The 27,574-nt window shown below is 37.9% G+C and overlaps 1 protein-coding gene across 3 annotated transcripts in view; it reads left to right on the top strand.

Annotated features, from left to right (window-relative positions):
* MEI4 (meiotic double-stranded break formation protein 4) overlaps window positions 1–27,574 on the top strand; it is a 147,501-nt gene that overhangs the window by 31,211 nt on the left and 88,716 nt on the right. Inside the window, exons 6-9 of one of the 3 annotated variants that reach the window (XM_087775361.1) lie at window positions 4,878–5,048; window positions 7,364–7,463; window positions 7,586–7,626; window positions 8,090–9,026. In XM_087775361.1, the coding sequence (XP_087631487.1) occupies window positions 8,840–9,026 (187 nt within the window). In that variant the 5' untranslated portion in view covers window positions 4,878–5,048; window positions 7,364–7,463; window positions 7,586–7,626; window positions 8,090–8,839. Of the gene's footprint in view, window positions 1–4,877; window positions 5,049–5,281; window positions 7,464–7,585; window positions 7,627–8,089; window positions 9,027–27,574 lie in introns of those variants that run through there. The other 2 variants (XM_087775363.1, XM_087775362.1) reach the window with 2 other exon arrangements.

The following is a 27,574-nucleotide window of genomic DNA, read 5'->3' as shown; positions in this document are numbered from 1 at the left end:
CAGGGACAAACCACCACAGATGGTTCAGAAAACATCTGTAGTACTACCCAGAGAGGGTGCTCTTGGGTTAAATGCTGGCTGGTAATAGGCCTAGCACTGTAAATTTTCTCACTCTATAAGATTTTTACTCTGTTTAAGAGGAAAAAAACCTTTATGGACTGCTGTAAACACAGATTCAACCAGATTCCCCTGCAAACAGAGATAAGGAGATAGCAATGACAGCTAACAAGGTGTGTCATACTGGCTAACTATACAAACCAAAAGGGGAAGCACTATCATTTTAGGTCTTATACCTTCTACATGGTTATTTCTCTTCTGTAACACTTTGCACCTGTGCAGAACAGGATTTGCTTTCAGTTTAGCACAACAGACCTTATGGCTATGATCGTCCATTGTCTTTCATTTCTTGTATCCTTCTGCATTCTTGGAAATATGGATCGTTTTAAATCACCTGATTCTTTCCTGTACAGCAACAAGAAGCATAATGAAATTACAATCATCAATGGAAAATAGATGTGTGCTGTCCAGGAAAGATAAGATTAAATTGGTGGGACTAAGAATCACCGTGGTAGTAACCGGCAGTGAAATAAAGGTTAGATGGATGAAAACAGAAAGGATTTTGGTCAGCTGTGTTCTGGAAAGATTGCAAAAGTGATTTCACTGAGGCAGTCCTTGAAGTACTGCCACAGATCCTGAAGACAGGTGAATAGAGATCTCTGTATTTCTAGAGAATTCTCATTACTGGGATTACAATTTTCCAGGTATATGCTGGAGGACATGTATAAATAATAAAGATAAGGCTCAGTTATTACTACATAGCCACATGTACAGGAATAACAAGCATAATGGAATAACAGCCATAACTGGGACATAGGTTTCTGCACCATGATGAGTTGAGTTGATGATTAATAGAAATGGGACAACATTCAGTAGCACAAGACACAAGGCCAAGGATTAAGGAGTAGTTTCTAGAGTTTCTGCAGTAAATTAGCTCACCTGTTGGAACAATAGACCAAAAAAAAAATTGATAGCTGGTAGCGATCCTGTGATAGACTGATGTGATGCAGCCACATAAAAAGAAAATATATCCTCAAGGATAGGGAAGTACTAAACAGTGTTCTAGCAAGAACGTACCTGCAGTGTAATGTACAATTATAGCTGGTTACACAAGTGAATTAAACATGCTGAAAATCAGAAAAAGACTTCTGAGATACTTAGGGGAAAGAAACATTATGAAATGATCAGAGGGCTGGAACACCGCTCCTATGACGAAAGGCTGAGACAGTTGGAGTTGTTCAGCCTGGAGAAGAAAAGGCTCTGGGGAAACCTTATTGCAGCCTTTCAGTACTTAAAGGGGGCTTATAAGAAAGATAGAGACTTTTTACCAGGGCCACAAGTGATAGGACAAGGGGTAACTGTTTTAAACTAAAAGAGGGTAGATTTAGATTAGATATAAGAAAGAAATTCTTTACAGTGAGGGTGGTGAGGCACTGGAACAGGTTGCCCAGAGAAGCTGTGGATGCCCCATCCCTGGAAGTGTTCAAGGCCAGGTTGGATGGGGCTTTGAGCAACCTGGTCTAGTGGAAGGTGTCCCTGCCCGTGGCAGAGGGGCTGGACTAGATGACGTTTAAAGGTCCCTTCCAACCCAAACCATTTTGTGATTCTGTCTTCTGAGAGGAGCTTGGATTTCACAGCCTAACAAAACGTGGCATGTCTATAATATTGTGTGTTAATACACCAGAGAAAAGCTATTTGAATGAATAGCCACTGCTGGCACAAGAACAAATGGGTATAAACTGGCCATTAATAAATTTATCATGAAAAGAAGGTTTCTAAGCATCGGAGCAACAATGTTTTGGAACAGCTTTTCTAATTGCAGCACAAAATTTAATGTGGTTAAACAGCATGATGACAACGTGGATTAAATGATGTGATTGACCAAAATAGCAGAACTCCAATGCTTCCCTATGGCCTGTATTACTAGAGGGAAACATTATACAAGCTTTTGGGCAATAGACGTATAGATCCTCTGTCTCTAGATAGGTTTCTGAATTCAGTGCACACTGGAAAACACATATGCTGTTGCTAATTTTTTCTTGCTTCACTTAATGCTTAGTTTCTGTGTCTGTTGTTTGTTAACAAGAGTTTGTGAACTTGATTATATGTTGTTTTGCTGCTGTTTAGGTACTTAACTACATCTCAGTCATTAAATATACATTAATTGTTTTAATAATATAAATAAAACATTTCATTGTTTCAGTAGATTAGATCTTCACAATATATTGTTAATCTTTTAGTTAAATTGTTACATTTCAGTTTGGCATGCTGATGTGTAATGCCCATTCCCCTCTCCTCTTAGGGTTTTATTGGTTGCTATAGTTACCGCCCATTGCTCCTCTCATGTCATTTATGTAGGCTAAATTCTTAGTGACCCTAAATCTGTTATCATATACATCTTGTTGTTTCTATTTTGTGGGATGGCAAGGTACCCAACTTGTTGTGAGGAAGACTTCTGAAGAAACGAGTATAGCTTGTCTGCATGACAGTCTGGACTCACGGGGCTGAACCCTCCCTGCACTGCCATATTTTTTAAATCCATATTAACAAAACCCCAGCAAGGTCTTGTACATGCTGTAACACAGTCTATCTTGATATTTATTATTTAATCTATTAAAAATATTTGGCTGTCTTCACACACAGTTGGGGGACCAATTAAAAGTCCAGAAAAACTACACAGTTTCTCATGTAATTAGATGTTTCAGGGCATGTTATTAAGGGCCATCTGTTCTCCTGGTTGACTGAGTATGACTGAGAAACGAGATGTTTCCTTTTGTACTTGGGGTTCCGTCTGTCTTGATTCTATATTTGATTAATGCTGTATGGGGGTGGGGGCTGAATTTATTTATAATGGTCTTAATTTGTATAGTCAATTAAGTACGGTTTATTGGGTAGGATGTTAAACTGTTTAGCATTTGAGATGCCCTTTATTGTTTTAGTGCAAATAATTCTCTTGAACATTTTCTAGGAGAATCTCCATTGGTTTTCTCTTGTTTACATTCCCCCATCACCTGTTTTTTTCCCTTTCTAGCAGTGATCCATTTTTGCCATGGAGTAAATGGTTACAACTAGAGAGAAATCACTGACATTTCATGCATTTTGAATTTGGCTGGTAAAGCCAAGCAGATCTGAGCAGCACAGCAAAACATATGCTGTAAAGTTATGAGAACTGGCTTACTATCTCCTCTGTAACATCTGTGCGGTCCCACTGAAGGCAACTTAGAATATGTCAGACTGCTGCACAATGCAGAGATACCCAAATTAACTTTTAATTTAGGTACTTCTGCTATGCTGTGTCAATGTGTGTCAATATCGTTAAGAGGAAAGTTCAGTCCCTTTGTATCAGTGCAGCTGGTTGTCTACACTTTTCTCCCTAAGTGCCTCTAAATCCTAACAGAGCAATGACATGCAGAAATACTTTTATTTAACATTTTATTTAACATTTCTAACAACAACTGATTGCTTGAGCTAGATGGTTGGACTAGCACACACACATTTAAAACCTGGCTCTAAATAACACTTTCACTTCTTGTATAAATTCATGCAAATAAGATCAAAGGTCTTTTATGCTCTGCATATAGCAAAATATTCACAAATCTGTGCCAAGCCAAGACATCTGGTCATTCTGCTTTGGTTACAGCACTGTGTTTTGTTATAGCAACTGTGCTTTGATGTTTCATCCACTTTATATACAGCAGCGGGTAAAGTTATAGCAATATTCAAACAACATGTTTATTCATTCATTCACTCAAATGCAATATTTTATGAAGAATTAAACCTGAAATATGAGTTTATAATACACTGTTGCTGCACACTTAGCACTGCTAATGTCACTGCTCTAGCATCACCCTTAGGCATGCAATCCCTGGCACTTGCCCAGGCTGGATGCCTTCCTGTCAGTGTTAGGAATGGTTATCAAAATCCATAAGCAGTTTAAAAATAGTATTTGAAGATAATTGTAGGTACTTAGGGTAGGATCATCTCACCAAAATTTAGATAAAATTAGTTATCAAGGAGTGAGTTGGTTACCTTTCGCTCCCTTTAGTGTCAGCAGAGAATATAAAGAATTTCCAACTTGCAATTATTTTCCCTGACTTAGGGAAGGTGTGTAATTAGGTACCTCATTTGGAGTGAGATGAATCACCTAGGAGCCCACATCCCTCATCACTATGAAGAGCTCAACCTTGACTTCTCTAACTTTTATCCCTCTGAAGTTAACTTCATCCCTGCTCCCATGTGTGTTTCCCTGGCCTGCAATGCAATGAACTCAGCATTTTTCAGCTATTAGTAGATGACTCTAGAGATGTTCTTCCTCTTTCTTGAGGAGAAAGGGCATGCATTTTTCTACAAAGAAAATGTAAGTGCAGCCACTATGACCGTGAAGCTACAGCTGTTCATGATGCACACCATAGTGAACACGATTAATACAGTAATCTGGAATTTATTATCTACTGTGAAGGAGATGTGGATACTTTTGGGTGTAATTGGAAAGACAGAACTTCCTTTTTAAAGAATTCTCCCTGAAATAAAGAGTATCTTTTTTTTATTTAAAGTGAGGGAAGTTGCTTAAAGAACACAACAAAAGCTATTAAAACTTTGATAGATGTTCTGCTCTGGCGAAATGTGAAACTGTGTTAATATTAACCCAAATAACACAGAGATAGATTGAGCATGTCAGAACTTTTTGTTACAATACTTTTGCAGACTGAAATATTCCTTTGTATTTTTTCCCTTCAGGAATTACTTTATTTCAAAATTGTAATTATTCTATAATCAGAAAACTGGAAAAATGAACTTTGATGGATTTGTTTTTTTTCTAGAGTGGTTCTTTCATAAAGTATCTGAAAACATCAAGATTTGGGGAGAACTGTAATCATCCAAGAACTGGAATTTTCATCCTCGTAGGAGCTCTACTTAAAGGGTCAGCTTGCAAAGGTGTTTTCATCTTGGGAATGGTCATGTCAGCTGTCTGCACACTTGATGATAATAATGTATGTCAGTTCTCACAGTTTTCATAAAATGGAGGATGGTATAAGTCATTGCAGATTATATCATTATTAGATAGTAAAAATATTGGGTTTGTAGATGTTTTTATATAATTTTCCTATGTGTTTTAAGACCTGTATCTTCTACATGCTACAGTAGTGGCTGTTGCTTTCTCAAAATTGAATAATCATGAGGAATCCTTAGCATGTTCCTTATAATTTTTCTCCATTTTCTTGCTTCATAAGAATACACATTCTGTTATAGAGGAACTGAAAAAAATATGCATGTGAAAGCCAAGGTCTCAAAAATGGCTATACTGTGAGCAGGATGGAGAAAGGTGAATTTTCCAGCCCTCTTGGCTTTTCTAGGCCTGGGCAAAAATATCTGGGCTTCTCAGGCTCCTTCCCAGTCCCAGGACACTTGTTTGTAAATACCTACAAGGGACATGCTTTCTTATAATTGAGACTGAGTGGCTAGAGATTCAGTAAAGTCTCTGCTATTCAGTGGTGAGTGTAATTTTCCATTCCAACACTTTACCTAGAGACACAGCGCATACTTTGTCTGTCAGCATCTAAATTAAGATCAGGTTTTTATCTTATGCAAAAATTCCTTAGTGATATCTGCTGTTTTCCATGCTACAGAGGAGGTTACAGATCACTACAGCCTGATCAGGCTGCAAGAACCTGCGAAAAGTTGAGAGGTGTTTTCAGTGACTATCCTGTCCATGGGATTGCTCCTCCTGACCCTTCCCAAGAAGAGGGAATTGAATGTGAAGTCATTTGTCCCCCTCTGGCAGACTCACAAAGCCCCGTGTCCCGCATGCCTCAGCGTGTGAAGCCCTGGGCTGCCTGGGTGACCAGTGCCTGTTGCATTCCCAATGGAGATGGGTCTGGGCTGAAGCAGCAGTAGACATAAATGGGGTGCTCCTGGTCTGGGGAGCAGTTGTCCAAAAGATACCTGGGGAGCTTCTGCATCAGTGGGGTTAGTAGCCTTTTTTGTTTAAATCTTGTTTTAGTAGCAGAACAAATGAGAATGGATATATGAAAGCTCTCCCGTTAGGCAGAATATTTTAGACTGTGTTGGAGCTGTATTTTAATCAAGGGCATCAAAAATACAGAAAGAGTTTGTCATACAGACTGAACATTAGGGATATTTTAACAGGCAGAAAGAAGGATGAGTGAGAGCTTAGCAAATTAATATAGGCCTGGAAAATAAGATTTGATGACCTTTTAATCACTGGCTTTCTCAGTATGTAGAGGAAGATAATTTATTTTCTCAGTGCTTCAGTATCTTTCTGTATAGTGGGGATAATAACACTACTTGAAATAAGCCTTGTAGGGAGAAATGTTAAATTTTGGCAGTTGCTTACAGGTTTCGATCGAAGAATCACACTAGCTATTTACTTTGGACAAGTAAATGCTATGTGTAGATACAGAATCTCAAAGTAAAATAGGTCATGAAATCATGATGTGGTAAGGCACTCCTCTCAGACTCTGACCAGAGGGTACCAGAGGACCTGTGGTATTTTATGAGACATCTGTACCCTGAGCTAAAAAAACAACTGGACATTAAAGAGCCTTTGACAATCTTCAGAGGAAAAGACAAGTTATCACCTTTAAATCTGAAATTACAGATAATTACATTTTCCTCCCTTAATCCCCCTGTAGTTCCAATTAGGGATGCTATTTCTCACTTCCTCTTCCAAAGTGTGGTGCAACGCCGCTATGCATTATTGAACAGCTGCCTTACTTGACCCCAGAGGTGACTGCTTCTTTGCGGTGGATGAAACAAGCCACACAGATTCCTTGACTACATCACAGAGATATTGTGACTAGCTTAATTAGATAATGCTCAAGAAGTGTTGTGAGATACTTGGATTAAAAGCATTATGTAAGGCCAAATTAATTATGAGTATTAATACAATCTTGATCTAAAGAGTAATTTGAATAATGGATAAAATAATAATGAGATCTTCGTGAGTCACGTACAGCGTGCTTTGCTTCTCCATATAAAATATCTCCCACATCATTTAAAATGTTTCTGTGGAGCAGAGCAGGGCAATGCCGCTCAGAAGTGACAGGAATATGCGTTGCCAGATGTGAGTCACGGCTGAACTCCAGCACTCGTTTCTTTGTTCACATTTCAAGCACAAGACACACTGTTCCCTACGACAGAGTTGCCTGCAGATGCCTTGAAGAAACTTGAAATGAGGAACCCGACAGACAAGGGGGGGTTATTTGATTTTGTTTTGAAGTTTGGGGGATTATCTTCATTCCTGTGCAGGTATGTGGTGACGCGGCACAACCATCCTTGTCCCTAGGTGAAATCCTGGCATTTCTGAACTCAAGGAAACATTCCCTTTGACTTCAGTGGAACCAGGATTTCCACCACATACATGTTTCAGTGCCATGTTCTTTCAGGTAAGGAAACGTGGAAATGCTGGAAATGATGTGAATTTATGTAGCCATGTAGTCAATTTGCCTTCAAAAATAGAAAAATCATACTGAACCGAACTGACTGGTCTCCAAATCTGTCTTGACAGTTGGGTGGCCAGCATGGGATTCCACTGCAGCTTTTTGCTTGGTAAGCTTTACACATTTTGTGGAAAGCTAGAAAGTTTGGTATCAGATTTTTTTTTAATGAAATATGAATGCATGGAGATCGGATTTCTAAGTCTAAACTTTTTATATTGCTAAGGTAGATTCTTTTGATTAAATACACATATCTACAGTATATTTAAGACATCTGCTCTAGGATGAGCTGAGTTGCTCCATAGATCTTCACTGACTTTAAGAGGAGTCTACAGTAACTAACTACATTTAGTCATGTGAATTTTATAAATTTATACATACTTTTTGGTAAGTACTTTAGGATTTTAATGAAATAGGGCTGGAATATTGAATTATTTAATGTTACTGAGCTAGTTACCAGAGAAATGTGAGCATAGAATTGTATTTTAACTTTAGAAGCAGTGTAACTCTCCAAACTTCTCACTTTGATTACTACCTAATGAAATATTTGAATTGAATAACCATTTTCTTTTCAGGTGTTGGACAAATATCTCTAATGACTACTCTTCACACAAACTCCACTTATAAGGCCAGATTTCCACATGCAGACTTCCTTGTTATGTAAAACTTGAGCTGACTGACTAAAGCCAAGCATATAAATGACATTCTGAACATTTAGTTCTAGTCCTTTTATTTTTGTTTACTTCTGTGCTTCATTATAATGAGATACATGTTTTTGTGTATCAGGGATTATAATTACTTGTGTCCATAGAGCAGCTCATCAGAGAGTATAATTATTGCTCACATGTTGGCTCAAGGCAAAAATTAGACTAGAAAGTCTGACAGACTCTTACATTTTAATTTGTTCACCCCCTGGTAGCACCTAACAGATCACCTATGCCTGTCGTAATTTTTTGATACAAAGAGATTAAACTCCTGCTTCTGTGTACTTTTTTGTGAGGAAGATATTCATACCTGAGAATGAAGTTCACCTTATTCACAAAGACACAGAGCTGTCTGAATTGCCACCTCATGCAAGGACGGGGATGGCACACAGGGCAGCTGGCTGCACGTGCAGCACAGCCAATGTCACAGAAATGTCCGAGGCCACAGAGACACGACAGACAGTGCTGGGTGCACAGGGATGGAGGGCGTTCTCTTTTTTGGGAGAATTCAAGCAAGGTCTTGGGGTAAGCTATGTATCTACCACAGCTGGAGAGATTTATTCAGGCTGGAGGTGACATGTCCATTGGTCATGAGCCACATGTAGATCAAGAATCGGTTTGATGTGGGCACTGAGGACTCCTTCAAGACAGGGGCTACAGCAGGGATGGCCAGAGAGCCTGCAGTGCCCATCTATTTCCAGGTGCAACTTGGTCCAGAATTCAAAAGCACTTTTAGCGCGGGAAGACGCTGGACTGCCCCTTACTCACCTGCGGAACAGGAGCGGAGGAAGGCTGCTGCCCAGCACAGGTACCTGCTCCTTTGCTATTACACTGGCCTGTGCACCGCTGAGACTTCTGGCTTCTTCTGTTTTCTGTCTGGAGCAGTTTAATTTCCTAAGAACTCTCATGCTTCAGTACAACAAAAGTCTCCAGGCTTTAACACAGCATATCTGGTAAGGCATTATGGTTTGAGCTATATGTTGGGCTAAACTAAACAAGTTAAGCCCTATCAAGTAATAAAAACTGGAAATGTCTCTTTGCCTATTACCAGTGAATCCTGGGCCTCTAAATCACTGAAAAATATCTGGTACTCAGTCTTTCCTGGGCTGGATTACTCTGAATTTGTGTGAAGATTTTCCTCCACAGCAGGGAGCCCTGACCATCTCCTTACAGCTATATTGCAGGGCACGTATGCATGAGCTTATTTTGGGAACTACATACCCATCTATAGCCCTAGGGTTGGCCAAGATTTCTCCGTAAGGCCTTTGTAAGGTAAGTGAGCCTACACAGAGATGGCCATCCTGCTCTCCATGCTACCACCAAGTGAACAGAGGAGCCACTTTTTCCTCTATGCTCATACAACCCATTACAAAACAATAATAATTTTTCAGAAATTTGTCCCCATTATAGAAATGCTGGTAGTGGTAAGAGGAGAGTGAGTGAGCAGGTTGTAAATATTACTCATTCTGTTTTAATATCTCAGTAATATCTCAGTAATATGTGTTCACAAACAAGCACAAATGAAGTTCATTCTGCATATTTTAAATTCATTTTACCTGTTTCTTTTATAAGACTTATGTCTCACTATATGATTTTAAGTGGTTTTACAAAATTGCTTCAAAAGAGATGATTCTGTAGAGCTGGCATACACTTGATATATATCTTTGGAATTATTTGTTCTTGTGAATCCTTTTAGTTACAGAATAAAGACCGCTTAAACTTTTATTGAGACAACTCAAGTAATTTCCTTGTAACAAAATGAATGAAAAACACATCATTAAAAGAAGATTTAAAGACAAGAAAAAAAGCCTTTTCATGAGAGCACAACTCTTGAATAATAACTTCAGCTCTGACAGTGAATTCTTAGTTATTTAATGAAATCCTAGTAAGCAGTATGTTATCCCATATGTGTCAGGATTTTTCAGTGAGAGAAAATGAACTTTGGTCCTAATGTGTGCTCTGGGAGCAAGAGGCACTGGGAAAACATTATAGCAGGGCATTTCAAACTTAATTTGCTCAGTTGTCTTTGAAGGTAGCTTGGGTGCTGATAACAGCAATTCCTGGTTCTCCATCGCGCCGTGCATGTGTGCAGGAAAAAATGTGACATTGTCCTTTCCCTCACCACCCACCGGTTATGATCATTCATACTGATACACAATCCATCTCTCCAGCTCTCCCCCCAGCATCACCCCAAGCCCTTCTCTGCCACCACACCAGCCCCATGCTCAGCCAGCAAGCTGGAGTCTGGACACACGCTGCTGGCGGTGCACGCTGGAAGTGCACATCCTCCCATGCTCTAACACCTTGGCACAGGGGCGGGTGTCAGGACAGTTTGGGGCACCCACAGCTGCTGTGGTGCATGGCAGTGAGCCACCCTCATGATCACCACCCGCCCCTTCTGTGCAAATGCTCAGGTCAGCACCTTTCACAGCTGCTGCTCTGAGGCATCACCGCACTGTTGGCCATACCTGTACACCAGCGGGGCAAGGTCTGCAGTAATGCATTAGGACACTGAGGCTGCAATTCCTCTCACCTAACCCCAGCTTTCTAAAGTTTAGAGATCTAGACAGTGGTCCCTTCCCTTTCGAGCTAATGGAAGGAGACAGGAACAGCTGTGCTCAGAGCTGAAGCTCCGGGTGGACCTCACTGCTCTCTGAAGGTGTCTGTCCTCCACCTACAGGGACATCAGTTGGCTAACACTAACTGCATGTGGCATTGCCAGGTCTCGAGAGTTCGCAGAGACAGAGCTTGACCTTAATGTGCACCAAAATTATTTTAGCGTTAACAGAATCTTTCTCAGCAAGCAAGTTGCTCTACATAAGGAAAGATCTGCACGTGGTCCTCCCAGCACCCGGTCTTAAGATTTTAAATTTCTTTTGCAGATTATAAGATGCAAGAGCAATACAAACAAAAAATGTTCTCAACGATGAAGAAATATTGTTGTTAGAAGTTAATGAAATAACTTTCTAAACCATTTCACACCAGTTTGCCAATAGCCCAAGTCCAGACTGAGCTAATTCAAAAGGACTATATAGTGATCTTTGAAAATTAATAAAATAAGTAAAACCACACTAACATTATATGAACAAAATTAAAGGTGGAACCAAGAAAAGTAGAAGCAGCTTATTTGCGTTTCTCGAAGATTATTGCTGGAAGTATATTTATGCTATAAGTACAAAGGGGAAATTGAAACTGATATTATTCAAAAATCAGCACATTTAAGTAATATTATGTAAGTAATTTCATTGAGTATTGATCCATTTAAAAGCCATATAGGATAGAAGAACACTCTCATTACATGAAGTGCTTCATAATAAATAAGTGAACCACTAAGTAAATCCATCTTATTCATAACCTGCACAGAAGAAGATAAAGGTAACCAGTGGGACAAAAAACACCACCTAAATCTGTCAGTGTTCAATACAAAGTTCTTGTTTAGTGCCAAATTAAACTCTCTCAAACTTTTTTTCTCATGTCACTACTCTTTGATTCTTTATGTTAAAGATGTACCTGAATAGAAAGCCAAAGACATATCTTTCATTTGCAAAGCCAAAGTCATATCTTTGATTTGCAAATAAGAAATACTTTGAAATTTGATTAAATACATTTCATCAAATGACACGTCTGGTACCGGGATGTGATTGTGAAGCTGTCCCAGTACAGTGAATGACTTTTAAGCTCTTTTTTTTTGGAGAAAAAGTTACTCACTTGCTTTCTAGCACTAGCATTTACTTTTTACAAATACACTTTCTGTACCTTACTTTTTTGTGATGGAGCTGTTTTGACTGATCTCACAGTTTTAAAAGTCAGTGAAAAACCTCTGTTTCACTGAAGTGGAAGCCTTGATCAGGCATTGCTTTTTCTTCTTAAAGGTGAAATAAATATAGAAGCATGTCTCTTAGTACGTTTCGATCAACCTTTTCTTCTGCTCATGAACAAAGAACTCAGGAGTGGAGGGAGAAGATGAGGGCTTTCTCTGGGACAGGGGAGAAAGGCAGAGGAAAAAAAGTATATAAAAAACCCTATAGTTTCTCCTTAAAATCCTTAGAAGACCAGCTCTGCCTTCTCCTTTGTGTTTTGTGGATGGAGGGTTTTGCGCTGATTGGTGACTGAGGTGGGTTAGTATAAGGACCATTTATTGAAATGAGGAAAAATAGCTCTCCAGGTCATATACTTCCATATCCTTTGCCTTTTCCAGTGGTTAATCAGTACTGTCTTCTGTGATAACATGACTATGTTGATCCCTGTTGCAAGAAGATTATTGCTGTAAAATGTCCAACTCACAAAGATTTCAGAGTATATATTATCAATTTGTATGAGTCAAATCTTTCTTGGCAAAATCTCACTGCGATTTGCTTGATCCTGCAAAATGCAGTTTCCAGCTCTAGCTCAGCAAACTCATACCAGACATATACAACTCTAAGCAGACTGCCAGTCCCATGTATCAGAGTAAAGGTTTTCAGCATGTTGCAAAACTCATCCCTAGTTGTTTCTGTTCCAGTAACTTTTCTGTATTTTTGTTGTAGAAAGTTCTTATTAGCTGATACAAAATTCCTTTCTTACACTGCATCCATCCCAGAAGATGCAAAACTAATTGTCTGAGTGTGAACGTATATATACACATACACACATACATATCCACACACACGTCCTCTAATACACACACAACATCAGTCAGACTCCTAATATCTACACACAAAATTAAAAAGAGGGACTGCTTCACACAAGAACATGTAAATGCCCATACTGAACTGAAAAGGTGAGGATATCTTTTTTAAAAATTGTTCCTCTTACTGCGACCACCGATATAACTGACATAGCTCTCCGATCTATCATCAACTAATTTTTTAATTCCTGTATGTTAAAACTAGATTTAAACCAAAGTCTTGGAGGCATGAAGTTCCACAGTTAGGTACCACTTCAGTAAACAGCCAGCTTCATCAGTTCAGATTTCATTTACTCGTGAGGAAAATATAAAAGAATCTGAAGATTTTCTTTGATCTGCTTATAAACATTTTGAGATCAGTGGCAAGAATCAAGGTACAGTAATATTACTGATTGATACAAACAAATTAAGCATCAGTGAAGAAAGTCATTGAAATGTCTGAAACTCCCAAAATTCTTAGAAGACTGGATTTCTTCTAAAAGACTTTCTTCTCAATTAACTACTTGGCAGTGCTCAGTAAAACTGAAAAGTTATTAAGCTAAGTTAATAATAAGCTAAGTGAATAAAGTTAATAACTATGAGAAACTATCTGCTTTTTGTAGTCAGCTTCTTGACAACCAGTTGTAACCAACATCCTTGGTGTCTGATTGGGAAAACTCTTGGCTCTAGATTCTTAGAGGAGAAATTTCAACATCAAAATAGAAATGGTTTCCATGTAGCTTTAAATTTTCATTTTGTTTCCTTAAATTATATAAGGAGATGGAATTTTATTCTCTCATATACCAACCAGGAGCTAGGAAAATTTAGCAACAACAGCCTGGATAGATGGGTACACATAACACATTGAGTATTGCAATAGGATGTGATATGCTGTGTATTGCAAATGACATAAATTATTAAACACTTTAATGTTAAAGGCCCTTAAGTAATTGATGCAATTTACTGGCTGGTTCACAAGTCAGTGTTTCAAGATTAATATTATACTATTATGAGTTGTTGAACAATGATGTCAGTGGTCAGTTCCCTTCTTTTTCCACCACTTTATTTTGTGGTTGTCATCAGCAATATCACTTAACGTTTTATTGAACCTCCATGTGCCTGTTTTCTCACTACGTAGATATATTTCTGTTCCCTGTACCCAAGTACCCACAGAATAGCACAAATACTATTCTCTTTAAAATGTAGTGTCATGAATACTTGCTTAAGCACACAAAAATTGCTTGGATTTGGAGGCCAGTAAATATGGACTCAAGCCATTCTCAGGTGCTATTGTCGAAGTCTTCTCATTTTTCTACTTAGGTTTGTATATTTATTGAGTTATATGATTGCATCATTCATAAAGAATACTGGGATCATGTCCTGACTTTGTCATTTCTGTTGGTTTTGTAACAGTATACACCCCATTTCATCATCTTGGAAAAATAAGAAGGGAAAAGAAAGAGAATTTTATTTTCTATTCATCATTGTTCAGCATACAAAATGCTACTCTGAGCTATTTGAAGTTCTACCTGAAAATTTTAGCATTAAATGGTTATTGAAACACACACAGAACACAAAGGAGAATTCTATTAACACAATTAAAATGGAAAGACAGATGTCAAGCACAAAAAATCCCACAAATTATTAAATATTCCTTTAACATCATCCTGTCCTATAAGGTAGCTGTGAAAGTAGATTACCTCTTTGTTGGAAGAAATACCAAGACAAATGCTATTACTGCATTTTAAAAGAAGTTGCGCAATGTCAAAATGTTTTATTCCTATAATTTATCTGACATTTTATTTTTCAGTATGCCTCTTTGTATGTGTTAAGAAATTTGTTTTCATGAAATGAATGGAAAGAAAGAGGGCAGTAGGAATAAAAAATGGAAGTCAAGGCAAAAATAAACTATCCATAGTCATGTATCTCTCTGTAAAAATGCCAAATATCCTTGACACCGGGATAATTGACTGCTTTGGGTGACAAAGGGTATAGAGGAGGCATTAGCTCACCCAGAAACTGTACCAGCTTTCATTGGCGATACCCAGGCTTATTGGGAGCTTGCAGCAGGAAGCCCACCTGGAGATGAGCTGCGGTTCCATCCACATCTCTGTGTCCCCTGACCTGGTTACTCCTGTCACATGAAATCTCTGAGGATGTGACCAGCATGATGTGACTTGTACTGCTTGTTTAGAGACGTAGGACAGGAACAGCATGTCCTACCTGGGGCTGGTGCAAGCAGTGTTTGTCTCTTTTATACCATGATTCCCTTGCATTACCTGCTGATTCAAAGAATGCAATTAGACTCACCCTAAATGAGAAATCACTTTATATTGCATCCATGAGCAACGTTACTGTAGTGTAAACTACTGTCAGCAAACAGAGGATGGATAATCAGACATTTTCCTGGTGTGCATTCCTCTTTTATTAAGAATATCAATAAGCAAAATCACTTGTCTTCTTAGGCAGGCTGGGGAATACAAGCAACTGCGACTGTTCATTAACTCATTTACACAAGTACTTTTTGCTAAATGGGCACATGTTCTTGTATCCTCACCACACAAACAAGACAAGATTGCTGGAGCTCAAAAGAAACAAAGACAAGCCCAGAGGGACCGCAGATATTTATTTAATCACAGGACCATTTACCTGATTTTCTTTAAGCTATTTGCTCACTTGAATTCAAACCCATCCATAACAAGGAATAAGCAATTCACCAAACTTTGAGATTTAGACATCAAAACAAGCCTGTTTTAGCGATTAAGTAAACGGAAAGGAAAATTTTGCAGTCTCTGGCACATTAAAAGGTAAAAATCCTCCCCTCCCTTGCCCTCCCCCACACGCTTACACCTTGTCTCCAGGAACACATCACGTGAGAAAGAAACTTGTCAATTATCAGAACTTTTAACACTAAGACTGGGATTAGACAGAACATAGAAACATGTTTCAAAATTAATGCAGTAAAGAAATACGGCAGTAATAAGGCAGCCTTATGGTTCATTTTAATATTTCCTCATTCTGGTTATTGGTTTGCAATATCAGCATCTCATTAGAGTCTAAGCTACAAAGAAGGCTTCAGGATAATAGATCTTGCCTTAGGCACCAGCGTTTGAAGGGAAAGGGACAATTTAATATTTTAAAGTCAGTGGAACTGTGTGTGGGCAGTAAGGAAGAGGGGCTTATCTATAGATTTACTGTGAAACAATTACGCTCCTGCAAGCTCTAAATCCCTCTCCTACTCACAATTAAAGGCATAGATAACTTCTTAATGTACAGTAGCTGACAGTTCGGATGATGGAAAGCCAATATCTATCAGTCTCTGTTTACTTCTTACTCTGTATGGGGAAAATCAGCCATATGCAGAATCCATTTGGGACAAAAAGAGCTTGACTAGCAGTGTAGAGATCATTTCCAGTAAGAAACTGTTTCATCCATCAACTCTCTCCAGCACGATACGACTGGATGTTTCATTTGCAGGGCAGAGGAGGAGATACCAAAGGAGGAAGCAATCAGTTCAATGAGAAAGGGAAAACTCCTTTCAGGCAGAATTTCAAGCTCCTAAATGACTTCCTGAAAGTCTCTGCACGGCTCGTTGATGGTTCTTTTGTTTGTTCATTCCTCCTCAGAAAAGTAATTGCCAGAAAACTTGACTTGAACTTGCAAGATTTCGTTCATAGGGAGAGCAGTGCAAAAGGAAAGGGTGAGGGATTTTAAGAGGTACAATAAATCAAATCTTGAAGTCTTTCTTCAGTTTGTGTTTTAGAGTTTATATAAAACTAACTAAACCTGGCAGAAGCTTTAGCACTTCAAGAACCCCAGAATTTGCCCTGCTGTGCTTAGCTGTGAAGCTCTTACCTCCACCTGTTAAACAGAGGTACAGTATATGTATCTCTAAATTCAGTTTATTTCACTAGTAAAATTTATCCAATCCACCAGCAAAGGTTGCTTTTAATGCACGTTACTGCTCTCTTCCAGCAGAGAAAGCTGTGAAACAGATCATCCTGGATCCAAAGCATCCTGTGGCTCTCACTGAGCCACAGTTGGAGGATTCTCCACACGTTGGAGGATTCTCCACACATTGGAGGATTGCAGAGGCAGGGAGTTACTGCCTGGGAGAGTCAACCTGCATGACACTTGGATTGTCAGTTTAAGCACTCTACTAACTCTGTTCCGTGTCCTTGTTTTTCCCATTAATCTCTTGTCTTAAAGGATGTAAAAGAAAAACTGACAAACTAAACTATGCAAGTAGGAATCCAAATGAGAAGTTTGGATTGTCTCCAATATACCAGTAAGAACATCCCAATTTTCATATTACTTTTCAGATTTCTGTATCCTCCCTCCTCCCCTTCTCTGTTAATTTCACAGGAGATTCCTGGCTGATCCTTGTGATGAAGATTTTGCAAGGCAATTGTTTAAGGGGAGTTTAATGAAGATGGCTATCAATATCTTGCACATGCTAACTATAGACTAACTGAGGAGACCTAAGACTTGTCCTCCATCTGCCAACATTTGTGGATCCAAACCCAGACAGAAATGAAGTCAAAACCTCTCTGTGTCACTTGTGCTCCTTCAGGATTACATTTCAGTCTCAGTGAGACTGGCAGCAGACTAGGGCAAACAAGTAAAGATGGCAGGTACTGATCAACAGTGAAATTACTTACTTCCTTTTTATTCATTGACCCTTCTAGAAAATGGTATCAAAAAAGCAGGTTCAGCTGTTTTTCACCTCACTGGTTATTTAGGTGTATGTCTTTGCAGCAACATTTTTATTTTTGGAAAGAAAGGACTCTTGCTTTGATCTTAAACATTTATATCAATATTTTTTTATCAGTTCAATCGTACCTGAATAGCATATTTTTGTGCTTAAACATACTGTGTAGAAATTTGCATCAAGAAAACTAACAAAAGGAATTGTAATAATTCTTGATTCTTGTTTCCAGTTCCTATGCAGAAAGTTTCTACCGTTCCTTCTATCCAGTTTCTAAGTCTTGGTGTTAGTTTCAGTTGTTATTATTGTTAGTGACTATTTAAACAAGAAGACACTTCATTATGAGGCTTTGGGGTTTTTTTTCATGTTAGACATCAGAAGAAGATGAGCTGTTTGAAAAGATGTAAAAACATACTTTAAAATGAGATGCTATCAAATGTTTTTAACATCTTTCAGAATCAAAGGTGTATTTATCTCTATAACTTTTGTAACAATGTAGTATTTACAACTGGGGTATTGGAGAATTGGCTACTATGCAGAATACTGCTTTCTTTTTTTTATCTCCTTGAAAATTTTAGGGGATCTTTCAATGTGCTCTCACCAAAAAGGAGCATCTAATCACCATGCAAGACACTTTAGCTTCTAAGAAGTAATACTAGAAATTAAAAATCGACACTACCCATTAGCCTCTATCATACGGGGAAAAATAATGAAGAAGATGGAAAAATTTCCAATTCACAGGTTTTTCCTGTGAGTTTTGTGGAGGTTCAAAATTATTTTAAGATCTTTTCATTTCATTGTTTTATATTGAAAATATAAATCCACATTTTTATATTTTTTTTCTTTTTACCTTGAACTGTTTTAGTCACCTAACAAACCATTGTTCACGATTCTCTGATATTAATAACTCAACATTTCCTTTCAAAGTTCTGCTTTGAAACCTTGCTGTCTAAGCCCTTGTAAAAGTCTGATTTGAGTTGCATTTATGATTTTATAGTGAAGGACCCGTCAGATTTTCAATTATAAAGTTTTATTTTCAAGGACATTTACATAATCTTTGAATTCCTTCAGGGAATGATCCTTTTAGGGTTTCCTATATTTGACAGGATTTTGCAAGCTTTCTGTGAGCTACTTAGATATTTCACAGGGGCTTTCTTAGCCTCATGGTGCAAGCTTACTGCATATAACTCATGAAACTGTAATTTAAGCACAGAAAATCAGTATGGGATGACGTTTGACACAGTACTCAATAGCAATTTTTTCAGTTACACATGGTGCACTATCTTTATTTGGGAGTTCTCTTACAAACCGTAAATACTCTGTCCTGCAAATGTGCAGAAAATTTAGGATTGTGGAACAGTGGTTTGGACACATGTTAAAGCCTATTCTATTTAATTTACAAACAATTTATCTAAGAACCCAGTTTTTGAAAACTGAATTAACATCTCTGTTGCATTAAAGTCTTTGGAAAATATAAATAGTGATGTTGTACATGGCCACAGCTTGACTTACAGCTGTCATTTCACCAAAGGAGAAAAAAACACTGCGTAATTTCAACCCATTGAAATAAGTCCTCCAGGAAAAGAGTGGAGTAAGGCCCTGTAAAATTTAGACTACAGCTAATGAGCTTTGAGGGCAACATAAATGGAAAGCAGCCACTTTTGAGAGAGAAAGGCAAATCAGTGGAAACCGACTTCCCCTTGATGCCTCCACATTCTTTGTTGCTTCAAGTTCTCTGTCAGCTTTGCTAAACTCCTCCTTATGCTTTATTGAAGACAATTTCTTCATCTTATTATGTAAATTTAAAGGGTTTTACTATCTTCTCCTATTGACCTATTTCAACTGCTACTGGAGTGTCTAATGGCTAACAGGTGACCTACTTCCTATGGAAGATTAGCTGAAGTCATATTAAATATGATCAGTAACACTTGAAACAAGCTCTGGTTAAAAACCATTACCTAGAAGAGTAAAAACATTATGTGTATAATTTGCATTTTTGCTTTGAACATAACAAATAAGAAAATGGATGATCTCGGAAACAAATAAATATGCACTGAGGAGGATTAACAAATGAACATCTATGAAAGCAGCTAGGTTAAACAGAGTTGGCAAGACTTCTGTCCAAGTTAGTTGCTAATTAATATCTTTGTTAATCACATGGGTCAAATAGGATAACTGACTGTATTAGATAGGGTGCTGGTAAAGAAGCTGGAGACAAAAGTTTAATTTCTCTCTCTGTGGTTGATTCCCTGCGTCACTCTGTTCAATAGAATTTAAGCAATGATGGCACTTTCTTATCTCAAAGATACCAAGGAAAATAGAAGGATGCTCAGCTATGGCAGTAATGAAGGACTCAACAGTGTCTAAGAGCCAAAACAACACACAATGGAGAAAACAGATACCGGCAAGCAACATATAAATAATATTCTAACAGCCTTTCCCACTGCTGGTGTAGGAGAGAGAAAACGGGTCTAGATGAACCCTTGATTTCACCCACTGCGGGTGAGACATTTCTTATGTTTTCAGCTGATGAATGCTTCCATCCCTGGTGTTACTCGCTACTGGAATTACCAGGTACGGAGACCCAGGTGAAATTTTTTTGACTGACAGTCTAAGGAATGATCTGTGGGACACCGGGATCATCTCTTTGGCTTGGTATTGACTTTTAACCGAACTGAACTCCTAGAGCACTGAGATGGTCTATCTGATCTGTTTTCCACAAATAAAATAAAAATAGTGAGGATAAGCTGGTCTTCATGAATATTGGCAGAACAATTTCTAGCCTTGAAATCAAGTGTAGAAGTAATTACTTCTGAGGAAGAGAGAGATTCTTAGCATAGGAGGAAACACCTTTGGTACCATAGGTTTCTTTGAACTTTGACAGTACTTCAAAACTCTGAGCAGTCTGGAGCATTTAAAGTATTATTCCTTGAAGACATTTAATAGCAAGGAAGAGTGTTCTGAGGGCTACCTAAATAAACATTTCAAATGAGGAAACAAAGAGGAAAACATATTTTTATTACTTTTTATAGCATCTCACTTGCAATGGCCATAATTATGGTTGAGAAGGTATTTCTATTACGACATTTAGAGGTTTAAGAACATGATCTGTTGTGCCAATATTGTTCATGTTTGTTCACTACCCAAATATGAATTATTATGAAAGTGTGGTAAAAATCTAGTCTGGCTGGTTCCGAGTTATGGAATGTGAGAAAACACACTTCTGCATAATTTGAAATATCTTTAGGTTGCCCTTTTATGCTCCAATTCACATAACTTTAGCTTGACATATACCTGCCTTCGGCATGTTTGAAGAAATCTGTTTCTGAAATAATCAAGTTATGCATCTTAAAACTGCCTACCTCAATCACAACTGTGCCACATTGCATACTTATTAAAGGCCACATTTTCCCTTGAGAGAAATATGTGCATATGTGCATGACTCTCAATGAAGTTGTGCACATATCTGTGTGTAGAATGTGGCGATAAAGCATAAATAAAATAGTAGAGTTGAAGAAGGAATGAAAATTATAAAAGCTATTGGAAAATAACTCCCCTCCAAATGCAAGGTGCATGGGAATACAAGAGGATTATCTCCATAAATACATTTCTTGGTCCAATTTCACCTTAGGTTCTCACAGATCAGTGCAAGCAAAACTTCTGATTAAACTTCAGTTTAACTTTCTTAGAGACATTAAGGAAATTTTATATATATAGCACATATATCAAGTATCACATGTACCCCACATAACTCAGATTTCTTTATTCTCAGATATGAATTATCCAACTAACCTACATAAGAATTTCACTCTGCTGACTTGCTGCTTTTCCTTTCATTGTTCCTCAAATCCTTGAGACCTCAAGTTATACAACTGAGCTTATAGTAAAGAGCAACCGAATGTTACAGTTGAAATGAAAAACTGTGCATTGATTTTATATATCATAACTGAAAAATCAAATAGTGAATTATTTCAACAGAAGTCTAGAATTTAGTTAGAACTAAACTAAACAGAATTTAGTTAGTTAGAACTAAATTTAGTTCATTTTATGAACTATATTATAGAGTAGTTTTCATGGATTTAAATGAAGCGTCCTTCCCTCTAATGAGGGTTTTAGTGATGTTGTAAGTCATGACAACTCGGTCTAATTCCAAAATTACACATATCATAAAATTTAGGTTCACCTAAATTTTCATTGCAGCCAATTCCTTCTAATAATTTGTTCTCTTAATAATTACACAGTTGGCAATCTTGTTATTTCTTTTTTTTTATTTTCTTCTGATGTTTTCTACTCATTCAGCAGAAACATGATTAAAGATAGCACACGCATTTTGGCAGATGGGTGATTGCCTTTTAAATGGTCCTGTGGAATGGATATTTGTGGAGACTTATGGGCATGTGCAATTTTCTCCACTTAAAATATGCACAACCCAGCCTTTGTGGTTCTAATCCGTGGCCTGAGGCCCATGTACGAACCTTCAGATTCCTGGACAGCTGCATCAGGACATAACTTGTATGGATTTTATTTGAATTTGAAATTGTGTCACTTGAGTCATGCCATGCAAGTTTTAAATGGCATCTTCATTTGTATCTACTGATGCTCACATTCGCATATCACCACCATTTTATTTCAGGCATGGGAACCATGGTAATGTAACCCTCTCATGCTATAAGCAGATGGTCTTCTCTGCAGCAACAGCCCAGCTGCTGGAAGAAAGGATTTATGTCAGGTCCACTGCCCCTCCCTGACAGGCTCCAGGAGCCCCAGGAAGCACAGGATAACAGTTTCAAAGCAGGTACAGTATTGATTGCAGCTCCCTTGATCTGTTAAAATTATGTTCAACCCTTCAGCTGTAAGGCTCAGTAACCACTGAACTAGGACATGTGATGGAATTTTTCTGAGGGAAGGAAAGTTGCACGTGGAGGAGACAAAGGGTTTTATCTTTGGAAGCTAGTTGCTATAGTTGAAACATACTAATCAGATAACAAAAAACTACTTTCTCTACCTCTTTACCAAAACCTGTTTCACTTTGTCATTCATATCTAGCTATGTGTCTGTCTGTCTATCTATCTGTCTAAATATGTATATATTTATGTGTGTATACCTCTACATATGACCTATTCTATTTATACTACATATTGCATTAGAAATTCATTTTACTAGTCTAAAATATTTAAGTTTTTCTGAGGAGTGTTTTTGCTTTCTCCAATCTCCTCTCCACAGTTGCTAGATACAAGGAATTCTGGGCTCCAAGAATCTATATTTTTAAGAATTTAACCTGAAGCCTACCTTTCACACCAGGAAAAACAAATTAATTAATGGTTTAAGCTTGTTAAACTCAGTGGGAAACATTTACAATTAGAGCAAACTGACAAAACGCCTTTTAAGTGAATGAAATTGTGACAATTTACATGGCTGAGCAGATGGCCCTCCCTCTTCTCACCTACGAGAGCAGTACAGTACAGTCCTTCTGTGGGGAGAAGTTACGCTAATTTTGAATACTAAACTGGATTGCTTAGCCTGTAAGAATAGGTCTGTTAATCACTAGTTATGTGTGCGCCTGTGTGCAAATGAGTGTGGGTAAACAATATAAGCTTCCACAAAATGAGGAAATCTCCACATTGTCCTTTGTGGACTGAAGGAGGAAGAGCACTTTGGTTCCTGGTCAATCAGTGTGGATTTCCTAACACACAGGGCTTCCTTGTGCTTGACACCAGCTGTGTGGTGCAGCCAGACTGATGTTGCACAGTGCACGACCTGGATAGCGCCACAATATAGCGCATATATGCTGTTAGGGCCAGAAAAAAACTTCCATGTTGCTATGCAGTGCAAAGACTGTGAATATTTTTTAGTAAGAGACTTCTCAGCACTACTACCAAGGATGCTGGGAAGAACGAGGCTGACAAAGGCAGGTGCCGACCGAGGAGCTTCTTGAGGGAGTCAAAATTCTTACACGTGTGTAAGACTGCCAGACTGTATGCCATTTCATCCAGTGTAGATCAGAGCACATTTGTCCACACAGGTCACAGCTTCCAAAACCTCTCCTGATTTTAGGTCTGGAATAGTCAAATTTTTACAAAATACAGACAGTAGCTACTTTAACCAGCTTCTGCCCGATAACTTAGTGGCCAGAGGGCTCATCCGCAACGTGGCACACACATACTACACTCACACAATTCACCAGATTATAGGCTATCTTCAAGAAGGTAGGGGCAGAGCACTCTGTTTTGCTTTTGGTTTGGTTTGGTTTGGTTTGGTTTGGTTTGGTTTGGTTTGGTTTGGTTTGGTTTGGTTTGAAGGGACTTCTGGAGGTTTTCTAGTCAGTCCTATGTCCCACTTCAAGTAGGCCTATCACCAAGACCAACATGGCTATTACAGCTCTTCCATCAAAGGAATGAATCCTTGGCCAACGTGGCATATTACATGGTATCATACATGACCCCTCGCATAACAGTAATTTAGTTTCTTACCTGAAAGTAGGGCAAATTCCAGTTCTTGCTGCAGAAAAATACACATTACCTGGGGTGGGGATCAAAACTGGAGCCTTCATCTTCCTGCCAGTTAATTACTCTTTCACCATATTAAAGCTCCCTGTAGCCTAAAGAGTATTTAAATCTGTCCAAAGCAGAGCATTTTTGGCCAAAGGAATTGAGACAAGCCTCTTCCAGAACACCACTGATTGCTGAGTGCAATGCTCCTGTGGGAAACAAGATGCAAATTCCCCATAGAAAAAGGAATTGACTCTGTGTCCTTCAAGCTTTGAACAATAAGCTACTGGTTAGACAAGTGAGATGCTAGCAGCACTAGCACAACCACTGTGTCTTAAGTGGGTTAGCATCTGGCGGTTTTTGTGTGTGAAGTGTGATTAAGTGAGTATGTTCCAAGAGATGAAACTCATTTCATCAAAACTTATACCAGACCCATTTGAGTCAGTAGAAAGAAATGGACGTTGTAAGCCATGATTCAGCTGACACCCAATGTTTGCAGAGGAAGGCCAATCAAAATGTCTCAGGATTAAATCAGAATAATGTGGCTAATTTAATGCACTTAATTTTCCATATTATGAGGCAGTTAGGGAGGACTGCTCAGATGCTCTTTGATTCTAGCCCCGTGTGTGGAAGTGTAATCTGAATTTTGTATATCCTATGATAGCTCAAATTTGATAGCAATTAACTCTTCCTCTCTCTGCTTTTTCATAAACTTCATAAAGAAAACCTTGTGGAATTACAATAAAAAGTACTAAATTAAATGAATACTCTTTTTATATGTCCTTACTTTATTTTGTCTTTCTTCCCAGATGTCTGTTGCCCTATACAGGGAAAATGGGAAAAAAGCTCTCACAACAGTGTTTTCTTAGTCTTAGATCAATGACGAAATGCAAATGCAGAAAATTGCTATATTGTCACATTCATTTTTAAACATCTCTACACTAAAGTATGACCGTTATTCTGATTATCTGCTAACATGCTTTTACCCTTTTTCTTACCCGGTGGTGTGGGAATCTTTTAGTATTGGTTTCCAGATGGTAAAATTCTTTGAGGGAAAGGTTTTCTCTTTCTTTAGTGTATACTGTATAGAAAAGAATGGAATCTGTCGTCATTACCTTTATGTAACTGACAGCATTTAAATAAAGCACTGCAAAGTATCTATTCATAACCGAGCATACTGGCATAACTGATGGTATGTTGTCTCTTAATGGTAGCAAGTTTTGTTTGTTTCCCTGTTCTCCTCATATTAGGTCTAACTTTTTATATTGCTTTTGTAGAACGAGGTTTTCATTGCCATCAGATGCTGAGGTGTTACCTTTTTTTCTGATGGTAATGCTTTATTTCTGAACAGTAACAAAGAAGCCATTGCATAACTCCCTGAATATCCTAAATCAGATGATTTGTTTAGAATTGCAGATTATGATCAAAGGGGCTACTTGAGCCATATCTCTGTCATCAGAATTACATACAAAATAGAGCCACCACAAACACAAAATAATCTATTTTGAAAAGAGCATGATGCTGAGTAATGAAGAATCATGATGTCAAAATTTTTATTTTTAATTGAATATAGCACTGTAACACAGAAGAGTGAAGGCTCAAATGAGAAGACACTGACGTTCCTGCTCATGATTTTCACACACTCTTCTCAAGATGGTACATCTCTTGTCCCACATCAGCTAAACAAAATCGCAAACTACAACAGTTGAGACAGCCTATTTCATACATATTTTCAGACACTTCCAGCTCTCGGGTAAATTGAGGTGCATTAAAATATAAAGATGTCTGATGAGTTCTGACAGACTGTAGTTCTCCAAACGAAAAGGTATTCTTTCATGTTTGCTCAAATTGTTGTTGATACTGTAGGCATCCAGTAAGAGCAACGCCTGCATGTTTGACAGTAATGTAATCCATTTACTTTTAACAACTGATTGAAGCCTGTGTTTTTGGAGTTTGTTCTCAGTTGACCACTGACTTGTCTGTAATTATTCAGCATGTGGACTGGTTAAATACTGAGAATTCATGACCTTTAATGCGATTAAACACCTGCACTGCTTTTATGTTTAATTATTAATAAAAGCAGCTAATTATTTTGTATGACCTTTTGCCACGAACATATCCTTTGACTGTTCTTGAGATCAAAGGGCATCTTCAGAAACAGAGATCAAAAGAATTTATCTGCAACTAGTAGAATCAGCTTCCTTCATGATCTACAAACTGCTTATTTCAAATCAAAGCTTGAGTTTACTGCTGGTTCGCTTGAGATTACATACAGTGCTAATCATCCCACGTTTGGATATCAAAATGGGAATTGTATCTTATTTTTTATTTATTGGATATAACATTAATTTGCACACATGCACGAATGCATGTGCACACACCCCCATTGTTCATTTATGAAAAAGCAATGTTAGATTATGTAATCACTGGGAATATTCAGCCCATAAAGTTAATACAAGTCCTATACATTATTTTTGGAAAGCATTCTTCAATAGAACAAGATCACACATCTCAGTGACTCTGCGGTTGATTGTGTCCAGATTTTGCTGCTTTCGGATGAATAAAAAAGTCCTTAGAGATGCTCTGTTAAAGGTGTGGGGGGGAATTTTTCCACCTTGAATATATTGGGATGCTTCAATTTATTTTAAAGGCAAACCTAAAAACTGTAAAAAGGTGTACTTTGGTTGGTATTCTGAAAGTTGCATACAATAAGTTTATAAGTTTAAGACACATTCCTTTTAACTACTACTAGCTCCAAATAAAAAAAAAGGGGGGGGGGTTGCATCTAAAAATAAATTTATGCAGCTCTTAGATGTTTAAGTACAAAATAATCAAGCGAAAAACATCCCTGCAGTCAGCTGTTTAATGGCAGAAGGTCTCAGGATCGTTAGGTGCCTCCCAGTAAGCATACAATTGTGAGTAGGACTGGTACTCTCACAAAAAGCAGAGTTTCTGAGTAATAATGTTGCCTCTGCCTAATTCTGCTTTTTAGATTCAGCTCTCCGTATATAAACCCCAGGTCTGCAGGTAAAAGCACTGATGTCTCTGAATCTTTTATTTCGGTCACATTTGAAAAGATTATGTGAAAATGTGGACATTCTGATCTACATAATGACTGTCCACTTTGCAAAGCATCTGCATCACTTACATGCAGCAAAGATGCACAGAAAATGATAAACAAAGTGTAGCTGCTGATATGTCACTACAATAAAAGGCTGGAGAATATTTTATTGTTTTTTGCTTTGGGTTTCACTGAGAAATAAGTAGTGCTGTCAGAATGAAAATATTCTCTAAATTATTCAGTCTAATTTATTTTTATCATTTGAAGTCTAAAATGAAAGTTCCGATGTGTTAACAGTTTTCTGTAGTTGGGATGGTAAATTTATTTTTCAAATTAAAAAAATTAAGTGCGTTAGCTCAGAAGTCTACCACTATGTATATTGATAAAGTTAGTTTTTTTAATAAATTAATTTAATGTGTCAAAAATAAAGCTGTTTAGATTATCCAAGAACAAA

Source organism: Nipponia nippon, unplaced genomic scaffold (genome assembly GCF_047370975.1).
Source record: "Nipponia nippon isolate SJK-2023a ecotype South Korea unplaced genomic scaffold, ASM4737097v1 scaffold_4, whole genome shotgun sequence".
NCBI classification, from domain to species: domain Eukaryota; kingdom Metazoa; phylum Chordata; class Aves; order Pelecaniformes; family Threskiornithidae; genus Nipponia; species Nipponia nippon.
Note: the sequence above shows the minus strand (reverse complement) of the source record. Positions and strands in the feature narration are given on the sequence as shown.